This window comes from Papio anubis, chromosome 7, assembly GCF_008728515.1.
Source record: "Papio anubis isolate 15944 chromosome 7, Panubis1.0, whole genome shotgun sequence".
NCBI lineage: Eukaryota > Metazoa > Chordata > Mammalia > Primates > Cercopithecidae > Papio > Papio anubis.
The window spans coordinates 30,163,506-30,175,792 of NC_044982.1; the positions used below are offsets into that span (position 1 = coordinate 30,163,506).

At 51.0% G+C, this 12,287-nt stretch overlaps 1 protein-coding gene across 1 annotated transcript in view; it reads right to left on the reverse strand.

The window, feature by feature from the left end:
* Positions 1-1,383: 1,383 nt before the first annotated feature.
* Positions 1,384-12,287, reverse strand: part of ESRRB (estrogen related receptor beta) — a 187,388-nt gene continuing 176,484 nt past the window's right edge. Inside the window, exons 6-7 of the mRNA XM_017961385.3 lie at positions 8,711-8,980; positions 1,384-1,794 (exon numbers count right to left, since the gene is read on the reverse strand). Coding sequence (XP_017816874.1) covers positions 1,550-1,794; positions 8,711-8,980 — 515 coding nt within the window. The 3' untranslated portion in view covers positions 1,384-1,549. The remainder of the gene's footprint in view (positions 1,795-8,710; positions 8,981-12,287) is intronic.

Genomic DNA, 12,287 nt, shown 5'->3' on the forward strand with positions numbered 1-12,287 from the left:
GGGTGGACTAGAAGGGCATTGACTGGGGATCCCCAGGGGGGTTGCTCTGATTCCTGCTTGTGAAGGCAGCTGATCCGGAAGGGGCATTTTCCATCATGGCTTGATACTCTTTCATCCTTGGGAGATCCTCTAACCTGCCCTTAGCCAACATGTGAGCACAAATGGGTGTTCAGGGCTGCCCCTTGAATGAGTGAAAACTTTCATGGCCGTCCACAGAAATAGGGTGACCCACTGTCCCAATGTGCCTGGAGTGCAGGAGTTTCCTGGGACAAAGAAACATCCCAGGATGGTTGGTCACCCGGCACAGCCAGGGGGACTGCAGGCGTCCTGCCAGAGAGCTGGCGTGCTCACAGTGCCCAGGGGAGCTACACCAAACCTCTGGTGGTGCAAGGGTGGTGCGAGGGCACCCCTCCTGTGGCACTGGCACACCAGCCCTGCGGTATGATGCTGAGTGCAGGGAAGGGAAGCCAGGAAGGATGAGGCAGGCTACCCCGCTGAGCTTCCTCTCTTTGGGGCTCCCCTGCCTACTTACTCAGCTGCTGGGCCTTTCTGTGCTTGGTAACGATGGGTCTGGGCCTCTGCCCATCCTGCCCTGATCCTCCCCGCCCCCGGAGTGCTCTCAGATGGAGCCAGGCTCCTGAGCTTCTCACAGGCTCACCTGGCCTGGACCTGCCCTTCAGGGAGAGGGGGAAGGCAGGAAGCAGGAGAGGGTTCTGGGGAGGATGATATGGTCCCCGCTTTTCTCTGTGCCAGCACGTTCCTGTCTACAGGCCCTGGAGTCACCGTGGCTGGCTGAACCCACTGGGTGAGTGAGCTCTGAGGTAGGGTCAGGAATTAGCATGGGACTCCCAGGGGAGGAGAAGAAGAGGAGGAGGACAGGTGGACACTGGCACGGTGGGTGACAGGCAGGGGGCTAGGCCCCGAGGGGTGGGGTGCCCAGGAAGCACGTGAGCTCTAGCTGCTGCTCTCCTGTGGGTCCGCCCTGGCTGAAAGCTGAGTGGGAACTGTGGAAGGTATGGGGCCTCTTGAGGGGCCCCAGAGAATCTCAGAGCAGGCAGGGCCTCTGGAAGAAAGATGCTGCTGTCCCTTGCACACCTGCCCTCTGCAGAAGGAAAACCTCCGGGTAGTACCCAGCCTGAGCACTGCCCACCCAGGCCGCGGAGCGGGGAGGAGGCAAGGGAGTTCGGAAATGCACACGCTGCCTCTTGGTGGCTCAGTGGAGGGGAGGGGGCACTTGCTCCAGCGGTCTCCACTCCCGAAGGGAGTCAGCCCTGGCCCAGGCCTCTGCACCGCCCATGGAGAAGGAAAGACATACCAAAGAAAAAGCCAGTTACAGATGAGCCCCGCACCCCTGCCCCCCCCCCCCCCTCCCCCCCCCCCCTGCACCCGAGAGTCTGCACACAGCCAGGAGGTGAGAAACCCCTGCCTCTGGGACAGCTCAGAGCCATGATACAGGGGTTGAAGGTGGAGGCTGGTGGCTGTGGAGGTCTCCACCTCGGTCTGTCCGTTTGTCCGTCTGTAGGTGGGTATTGGTCCGTGTGCAGGGCCATCAGACCTTGGCCTCCAGCATCTCCAGGAAGAGTTTGTGCATGGGCACTTTGCCCTGCAGTTTGACGCTATAGAAGTGCTGCACGGCCTTGGCGGCCGTCTGCCGCAGCAGGGGCAGCGTCAGCAGCAGCTTGCCCGTCCTCCGGGGCTCCTCGTGGCGCTGGCTCAGCTCGTAGTCCTGCAGCGCCTCGTGCAGTAGGTCCTGCAGCTTCTGGACGGCCTCCAGATCCTCGATGTACATGGAATCTGCAGGCACAAGGACGAGCATTAGCAGGCTTGGCCGGGGAGTGCTGCCTGGCATGGGTGCCATCTCAGGGTCCAGGTGGCAGCATGGAGGCGGGCAGGGGTATCTTCAGAACCCTCGCTTCACAGAGAGCCAATCTGAGGCTCAGAGAGGTTAACTGCCAGTCGGAGGTCACAGAAGCTAATGACAGAGCTGGGGCTCAAACCCAGGGAGAGACTGGCATCTACAGAGGACATTTCTCAAAAGGTCACCAGGGGGTGGCAGCAGAGACACTGGAGCCAGACTGTTGAAATCCTGTGTACCTTACTTGCAGGCTGTGTGACTTTAGGCAAGTTATTAACCTCTCTGTGCCTCATTTTCCTCACTTGTAAAATGGGATAATAGCCATGCCTACCTCAAGGGCTTAAAGGAGTTAAACAGGTCAAGGGCTTATAACAGAACTTGTCACAAGTCAGTGCCCTGGTAGCAGTATCACCCTTACCACCGCCCCTAGCCCCATCATGGCTAACACCATGACAACCACTGCAGCTGCCGCTGCCAGGCACCAGCTCCCCAAGTCTTCAGTGCAATCGCTAACCTGACAAAATTCTGTTTATAGGACACAGAATACAGGCACAGATATAGGGGCTGAGCTCCGTGTCAGGGTGCCCCGTGGTGGCAGCATGGGGCACGGTGATGGAGGGAGCTGTTGGGAGTTCTCTAAAATCTTGGGAAAGGTTTTGAACTTAGGCCATGACCTAGGGGTTCAAACAAAATTTACCTATATCCCAGCATAGCAGGGAGGCACCTGCTGATGGCCACGTGACAGCTGGGTCTGAGCCGGCTGAAAAACATGGGAGTGAGATCTCAGGGTTGCGGTGAGGGTGACTGAAGCAGCACATTACCCAGAGCTTGGTTAGCACCTAACCAGTGTCAGGTAGTGTTATTCCTGTGGGGACTCAGGCTGGGGTGAGTGTCCTTGCAGGGCTGGGTCTTCACTGGCCCCACATCCAAGCCTCCTCCACATTTTTCTGCTCCCTGCTACCAAGGCAGTAAGCACTCCTTCGTCATCAGGTGGGAGATGAAGCAAGGCCCCATTCCTACACTCTCAGCCACTTATAGAGTGGGTACCTAACATGGCTGGGCCCTGCCATCTGGGCTCCTGTCTCTTGCCAGCTCCCTCTCCCCGCCCTCTCCATCCTCCCCCCACTCTCCCCAAGGAGGTCAAAATTGGCAGCTGCCTTCGACCAAAAATGAAATAAAATAACATTGCAAGATTAATTTCTTTGCAATCCATCAGCAGGTCTGTATTGATGGCATTGATAAACTGTTAATTACAAAATCAATGGCTATGAATTTTTCTTGCTGTCAGGGAGCTTCGGGGATGGCTGGGATGTGGGGTAAACGGCAGCCAGCAGGCTCCAAGGGGGCCGTGGTGTGGGGTCACAGTCTGCCTCTGATGTGCTTGGGCACTTCTGCCCAGCGTCAGCCCCCTGAGCTACTGGACCCACACCTGAATCATCCCGTGCACTCAGCCTCAGCAGTGGCACCCATGGTGGCCCTGGCGGCTGCTGCTAGGACACCTCAATTGTCTCCTGGCACCCATCCCTTCTCCAGCCAACACATTTTCTCTATTGTGCCTGGGTGATCTTTCTCCGTCAAGGCTGGGGAGGGTCACTTCTGTACAACGCTTCCTGTCTCCCTGTACTGACCGCATCACAATCCAATCCCTTCACAGCCCTTGAGCTTCTGGTCTGAGCCCAGCCTGCTTTTCTAGTCTCTCCCCCAAACTGGCCTGTTCTTTCCCCATTTCCCGCCTGGAGCCAATGGCCCCACTACAGAAGTTTACCCTCCCTCTTCCCATCCTACCGAATCATCTCTTGCTTTAAGACCCCACTCAGTGTCTGCCTCCCCAGCTGAAAACAATTTACTCTTTCCTCCTTGAGCCCTTTTCATGATCCTCTCTTATGCCAGGAATCACTGGCTCTTTCTGCCACATCCGAGTTCATGTCTTATCTCCCTTGGAAGCAGGGGCTACCTCCAACTGGCTCCTCTTCCCCAGGCCACTCACTATGCCCCGCAGAGCCCACAGAAACACAGTGAGCTAGGAGGGATCTGTGCCAAGCACGGTGCCCACGGCCTTATGTGCGTCACTGCACATTCTTCACAATGAGCTGCTGTTCTCCCCATTTCACAGATGAGGAAACTGAGGCTTTCAAAGGTCAGGTTGCCAGACACTCAGCCAGCAGGTGGCAGAGGCAGCACTTGAACCCAGGTCTCACTGACTCTGAAGTACACGCTTTAAACCCAGCCTGCTCAAAGTGTGGTACACAGACTGGCTCCTGCCTGCCCTCTGGATGTTACTGGTCTGTGATAAGAAACTGAGAGTAAGCATTTAGAAACTTTACAGCACTTTGGAAGGATGATTTATATTTATGTCTGTTATATGTAAAACTGTAAAAATTTGACTCATGTTTTGTACATCTGGTTTTTAATTTCATTTTTCTAATAATTTATTTCTGTTGTACTTTACAAAATGATCTATCCATAATGGATTGAACATTTTGAAACATCTAAGAATGGGTCCTTCATCACAGGTACTTTGGCAAGCTCTCCTTTAAATCATTACTTTATTTTATTTACTTATTTGTTTCTGAGAAAGGGTCTCACTCTGTCGCCTAGGCGGGAAAACCATTACTTAAAAAAAAACACTAGCCAGCCTGCTTTCTGAGTATCTACTTGGTAGCCACAGGGCCTCATGCTCAATCCCTCCGTGCTGGGAAGGAAGCATTCCTGTCATCAAGGCCTGCGGCTCTCTGGAATAAGCAATGTCTGTCAACTCTTGGGGGTCAGCCAAGGCCCTGAACATCACAGACTCCTCCTCCACCTCCAGCTTCTCATCCTGTGCGCCAGCTGCAGGATGGCTCTCTACGTGTCACTGGGGCAAGAAGTCCGGAGACCTGAAACCTCATACCATGTGACAAAGTGCACTCAGGCAAAGTCTGATGCCAACAGAAGCTCCTGATGGACTCATATCGACAAACCACCACAGGTCCTCAGGTGGGGGTGTGTGTGTATGTGTGTATACACATGTATGTGGGTGCATATGTGTGTACGTGTGGGTGTCCAGGCATGTGCATGTGTTTGTATGTATACATGTGCATGTGTGTATGTGTGCAGGTCCATGTGAGATCAAGGGAAGAGCAGCTGAAAGCTGGTGTGGTGTGGTCCAGTACTGAGGACCAAGCAAGAGTGGAGGAGACACCACCTCTTTATTTGCCTCTCCCAACACAGCCAAGATTGAGCTCTGTGTCTGGTGTAAGTAAGGAGAGCCCAGAATAGAGGACTTGAGCTCTAAAGCCTGGCCAGCCTTCCTGTACCTGGCTTTGTGCACCTTGCTTCCTCTGCTTTAACTGCTTTTGCTCCTCCTCCACCCATTGGAACCCCCAAGCCCTCAGCAATGCCTGGTTCAAATGCTCCCCTCTGTGTAGGTGAAGCACAGGACCATGATGCTATTCTGTATGATATGTCATTGTAGAAACATGTTATTATGCATTTGTCAAAACCTATAGAACAATACAACACAGTCAGCCAGGTGCAGTGACTCATGCCTGTAATCCCAGCACTTTGGGAGGCTGAGGCAGGTGGATCACCTGAGGTCGGGAGTTTGAGACCAGTCTGACCAACATGGAGAAACCCCGTCTCTACTAAAAATATAAAAATTAGCCAGGCATGGTGGCACGTGCTACTCGGGAGGCTGAGGCAGGAGAATGGTTTGAATCCAGGAGACAGAGGTTGCGGTGAGCCGAGAACACACCATTGCACTCCAGCCAGGGCAACAAAAGTGAAACTCCATCTTAAAGAAAAAAAAAAAAAAAAAAAAAGAACAATACAACACAAAGAGTGAACCCTGATGGAAATTATGGGCTTTACTTAATAATATGTCAATATTGAGTCACTATTTGTAACACATTACTGCATTAATGCAAGATATTAATAATTGAGGAAACTACTGGGGAAGGAGGACTTGGATGGAGTGGGTGTCTGGAACTTTATGTACTATCTGCTCAATTATTCTGCAAATTGGCCGGGTGTGGTGGCTAACATCTGTAGTCCCAGCACTTTGGGAGGCCAAGGCAGGTGGATCACCTAAGGTTAGGAGTTTGAGACAAATCTGGCCAACATGGTGAAACTGTGTCTCTCCTAAAATTACAAAAATTAGCCAGGCGTGGTGGCAGGTTCCTGTAATCCCAGCTACTCAGGAGGCTGAGGCAGGAGAATCGCTTGAACCCAGGAGGCAGAGGTTGCAGTGGGCAGAGATTGCACCACTGCACTCCAACCTGGGCAACAAGAGCAAAATTGTCTCAAAAAAAAAAAAAGTTATTCTGTAAATCTAAAACTATACTTTAAGAAAACAGCATTAGGATTCTCTAACAAAGAATGCACTACAATTTTGGAATTCAATGTGTAAATGTTCTCTGTGGATGTATGTAAAATTTTTATTATTATTTTGCACTCATTTATTATTAACAAAAGATTTGAACTAAAAAAGTGACATCCTTTTCTGTATTAGATCAGGTTCCCTGGGAGCAGAGCCTGAGGCAGGGGTTTAGGTAGAGACATTTTGGAGGGCATGTGTTCAGGAGAAAGGAAGTGGAGAGGCAGGAAGCACAGAGAAGGAGAAAGCAAGGCAAAGATGGGACCTTGGCTTAGCCTGAGCCCATGCAGGGCTCTGATCTGGACTTTTGTTCCCATGTGGGTCCACCACTGCCTGGTGGTGCCAAGGAAAGGGCCACATAACCCTCTGGGCAAGGCAGAGGAGGGCAGGCCCTGCAAAGGGGTACCTATGAGCTGTTAGCAGCTGGGGGATGGATGCACTAACCCAGTAAAAGGGATCCAAGTGGGTCATCAACAGCACCCCCTGCATGCGCCATGAAGCCATGTGCTAGGGCAACCAACTGTCCCAGTTTGCCAGGGACTGACGAGTTTCCTGGGATATGGGACTTTCAGTTAAAGCAGGACAGTATTGAGCAAACCAGTTGGTTACCCTGTGTGTACTGTCTACATCTGGGAGCCAGTTCTCCCTCTTCCATATGCTAATAACACTTTGGGTCCTCTGTCATTAATAATAATGATAATATTTAATATTTATTGAACATTTCCTCTAGGCCAGGCACCGGGCTGAGTGCTTTATTGTCAGTCGATCTTTAATACTCACAAAAGCACTTGGGGATGGGCGTGGTGGCTCACATCTGCCAAGGCGGGTGGATCATTTGAGGCCAGGAGTTTGAGACCACCTGGGCAATATAGTGAAACCCTGTCTCTACTAAAAATACAAAAATTAGCTGGATGTGGTGGTGCCTGCATGTAGTTCCAGCTACTCAGAAGGCTGAGGCACGAGAATCGCTTGAACCCGGGAGGCAGAGGTTGCAGTGAGCCGAGATTGTATCGCTGCACTCCAGCCTGGGTGACAGAGCGAGACTCTGTCTCAAAAGAAAAAAAAAAAAAAAAAGAAGTACTTGGAAGAGGTGCTCAGAATATCCCCACTGAACACACAAGAACACTGAGTTGCCCAAGGTCATACTGCTAGGAAGTGTCAGAGACAGAATTTGAACTTGGGTCTATCTGACCCAGACCTGGACAGTTAACTCAGCCACACACTGCTCTGCAGCAGAATCACGTGTGTGATTCCTGACATGTGCTCTCTTTAGGGAGGGTACCCTGTATTTATCCTTCTCCTGCAGCCCCTGGCACCCAGTACCATTCCCTGAATAGTGTGGAAGCTCTCTCAGTGCAGATAATGGTTCCATTCAAGTTCACTCACTGGCATTCCCCAGTGCCTGCCTTTCTCCTCAGATAATCTAGCCAGAAGCTGGTGGATGCTAATGAAATGGAGTGAGTCCTCCTCTGTAACTCCAGCTTAAACCACTCAGTTGGGAAGGTTTTATCCTCCTGTGTTCAAGCAATTTGACTGAAAGATTCAAGGAATGGGGTATAGGTTCAGGTTGATTTTGGAATCAGAGGATCTTGGTTTGACTCTTAACTCTGACACTTTTTAACTGTGTGACCCTGGGTGATTTTCTTTACTTTTCCAGGTCTCGGTTTCCACATCTGTAAAATGGGGTTGCAACAATAAGAATTTTACTCTCAGATTGTTTGTAAGAATTCAATAAACTCCTAGCTAATTTAATAAGTTGACACTGAGCGTGGTGGCTCATACCTGTAGTGCCAACACTTTGGGAGGCTGAGGTGAGAGGATTGCTTGAGTCCAGGAGTTTGGGACCAGCCTGGGCAACATAATGAGACCCCATCTCAATAAAAAATAGAAATAAGAATTAGCTGGAGTAATGGCACATGCCTGTAGTCCCAGCTACTCAGGAGGCTGAGGTGGGAGGATGACTTGAGCCAAAAGTTTGAGACTGCAGTGAACTAGGATCAAGCCACAGCACTCCTACCTGGGCAACAGAACAAGACCTTGTCTATAATAAACAAATAAATAATTGAGTGCTTTTTATGTGCCAAGCATGTTGCAAGCAATATAATTATGTATAAAGAAATCCTGTCAATAGCCTTGTAGAGTAGGGACTGTTTGCTGCCTTCCTTTTACTGATGAAGAAACTGAGGCACAGAGTGAAGCAACCTGCCCAACTGGTAGACACGGGATTTGTTCCTTAGCAATGTGGCCTCAGAACCCATGTCCTTAGCCAGTGTGCCAGTCTGGATGTCTGAGGCTTAGGAAATGCTCAGCCAGTGCCAGCCTTCATCACCAACTTTTTATCTGCAAGCCACCTCTCGGACAATCTTCGGTGATAAAAATTTCAGTTTTCTTTTCATCTCTCTCCAAGGCAGCCAGTCCTGCCCACAGGCCCCAGAGATGGGCTCACTAGGCCCATGCAGACCCCTATAATCTCCCCCTCCAGGCCCCGCTGCCGCCCTTACCGGAGTTGGCGAGGGCCAGGGCCTTGAGCGTCACAAACTCCTCCTTTTCCACCTTGAGCTTCTTGTACCTGCGCACCAGCTGCAGGATGGCCCGGTAGAGCTCCAGCAGCCCTGCGAGGCGGGAGTGCTCCTCATCCATGATGTAGTCCTCAGCATACACCAGCTTGTCGTCATAGGGCAGCGAGCGGTACACGATGCCCAGGATGAGGATCTCCATCCAGGCACTCTGCAGCAGGCTCATCTGGTCCCCCAGGGAGAGGTTCGAGAAGCCTGCGGGAAGAGGGGACACAGAGGGCAGTGGCAGGTCAGAAGGGCGGACCAGGAGCCTCCCTGGCGCTCACTAGAGGGCAGAGGTTGTAGGGTGTGGCTGTGTCTCTGGCACCCTTGGTTCCTGTCCCCGGGCCTTCCTTGTGTGGTGTAAGACTCACTGTCCTCCCCTTGGGGAATGTGTCAGACTTGGAATTCACGGAAAAGACTGAAATAAGAAGAACTCAGTCAATGTTGACAGTTGTTGCTATCATTATTATTGTTAGTTCTATGGTATTTTCCAAATGTCTGTAGAAGCTTTTTGATTCATTCAATGCATTTGTAGTTAGAGGAGTGACTGAGTACATACTGGAACCAGGAAGCAGCATTACGAGCTCTTGGCCACTCTGGGGAGTTTCCAGGGCCCACTCTCTGCTCAAACCAGACGAGGCTTTCGTGTTTGAAAATGACACCTGATCCTTGATGCAGCCTCAGCTGTGCAGAAACCCACAGGCCTTACCAAGACTGAGGACACAGCTGTTCAAAGCCACAGGGGAAGGCCCCAGCGACCACAGCCTGGGGCTGCTAAGAGATCAAGAGTCCCCGGGGTCAGGGGCACTTTCTCACAGGACAGCCTGTCCTCCCAGAGTCAGAGCACCCCTTCCTGGGCCATCATTCTCTGCTTCACGATGACCCAGCAGTCCTGTTCTGGGAGCTTGGAATCATGGGAGTTCCCCGCTCCCTGCTACTGAGGAGGCTGATTCCACAGTGAAAATGAAGCTGCGCATGGAGAAGGCTCCAGAATTGCGACACTGTCTTGTCCAGTGAGCTCTGGATATTGCCTGGGTTGAACGCTGACTCCCATTTACTAGCTGTAGGCTGACCTTGTGGAAACCATGCAACTTCTCCAAACCTTACTTTCCTCATTTAGGAAATGGTTTTATAGTAGGGTCTACTTCAGAGAGTTGCTGTGAGGTCTAATTGAGACGATGATTCCAGAACAAACTAAGTATTTACCGAGCTATTATTACTAATGATGAGATGAGAGTCCTCATCTGCAAAACAATGATAATATATTGGAATTGCATTATACACGCACTTAAATTAGGCAAAGTTAATTAACATCTTGATTTATAGGAGAGTAAGACAGAGTAAGTAAATAAATAAGTCAGCTGATTTTCAAACATCTTAACCACCAAACACAAGGCAGTAACTTCACTGGAGATTCAAACAGAAACTCAGTGATTGGTTCTAACATGGACATGCTGGATTTATTCAAAGAATTGTTGCACCATGCACTATGGGTAACGGACATGAAGGGATTTTTTTCAGGGTTAGTTTTGCCTAGGAAGGACTTTCTACTTCATTTGCTGACTTAGACCCCATCCCTGGCTGGAAGCCACTTTCTGATGTGGGGTGCTGTGGGGGTGAAGAGAGAAGATGCATGTAAAGTGCTGGGCACCTCTCCCGGCGCCATCAGCACTCAACACGCTAGGGTGCTGGTAATGGCTGCGGCTGTTGTTACTATTAATATTATTGTTGTTGTTGGCACACCATTGGCATCACTCACTTCTCCTCTCTGGACCTGTCTGGAGGTCTGGGTGGTCCTGAGCTTCTGGATCACCCAGCTCTTTGGCTTGTGTGGTCTACTCCATCCATCTGCTGTCCTCTGTCTTCAAATGCCACTTCTTCCCTGGCTTCCACACAGGGCATGGCAGTTGAACCTTAGGGGGCACTCCTGGAGCTGAAGGCCCCCAACTTGGCAGGCCACCCTTACCCTGTGAGCATTCTCCAAGTGAATTATCACGGTGCCCAAGACTGACGGCTCAGATCACCACCGGCTAACAGAATCCGTGGGTGATCAACCAAAGAGCAGGAGTGATTACACCGACCGACACGGGCGAGCTTTGATTGATGCACCTTCTCAGGGGAGAGGCTGTGACAGGGGGTCAGGGTGTGTGTGTGTGTTTGTGTGTGTGTGTGTGTGGTTGTCCAGATTCCCTGCATGGGAGAGGGTGTGTGGCTGCCTGTGGTGGCTGGGGGAGCTGGGAGGTAATAAAAGATAGATAGAAATGGACATCCAATTTCCCTTATCAGGTCTCTGAGTAGGAGAGAGGCCTTGGGCAACATTAATTAACAGATACCAATCAGCCAGCACGGGAGAGTGTGTGGGGGGAGTGTAGGACAGCTCTGGGGAGGGGGTCTAAAAGCAGACAGACTGGAGGGGAGATGGAGGAGGAGGGCAGGAGCAAAATTAGCAGACAGCTGAATTGGAAGGTGGCAGAGAGAGAGGATGAGGTAAGGACTAGGCTTCTGGAAACGCAGGGGAAAAGTCCCCTGTGCAGTGAATCATGCAGGTACAATCATTAGGATGTTACTAGAATGCTTTCCTGCCCTTTGAGACATTCAGTAAAAACTTACTGAGCACCTACTAAGGGCCAGGCCTGTGCTAGGCACCAGGGACAGAATGGTGTGCTCAGTCCAGAACTGCTCCCTGCCTTCAAGGGCTTACAGTGAAGGGGAAGACACACACCAAGGGGTACAAATCAGCACAAAGTTAGAATATGAGAAGAGCTACAGCAAATGCAGGGCTCTGAGAGCATGTAACTGGGGAAGGTGGTCCAAACAAGAGTCTAGGGAAGGCTTTGTGGAAGGGGAGCCTTGAGGGCTGAGCTCTCCAGTGGGGTGGTGAGGGCACCTTTGATGAGGCACATGCCCAGGTGCCCCTGGTTGGCCCATCCCAGCTCTGAGTTCCCAGGATGCACAGACACTGAGCTCTTCCTTCCCCTACCCCCACGGCTAAGCACAGCAAAGAAGCTGCCTGACAAACCTTTGCAGCTAAAAGGAGAAAGAGGATGGACAAATGCCATGGGCTTCGACTCCCAGGAGACAAGAAAATGTGCCCACGGTACTTGGTTAGACACTCTAAGATCTTTGGACCCAGATTCAGGGCTAGCTGCCTTTGCCTGTCTTGTAGGAGTCAGGCTCTGCCCTTCAGTGGTGGGAGGGAGACCGGACTTGGAAAGTTCTGTGCCGCCATGGGAGGATGTACCCGGGAGGCCTGTTCCCAAACCTCTGCTAGGCTGCTTTGAGTTCTGGACTCAGTCCCTGACTGCGCTCTTCCTCCCTGAACATTTTCAAAAAGCCCTGAAAATAGCTTTGATAATCTACATGTATACTCCAAAGCGCTGAATGGTAATACAGCCTTCTTCATTTTGTGCAAGGAAGGGAGGGGGAGATATTTGATATCTTTTAACATCTGAAATAGTTCAAATATTTTCTAATATTTGCAAAAAGAAACACCAGAAGGAAGATTGAGAAAGAAAAAATG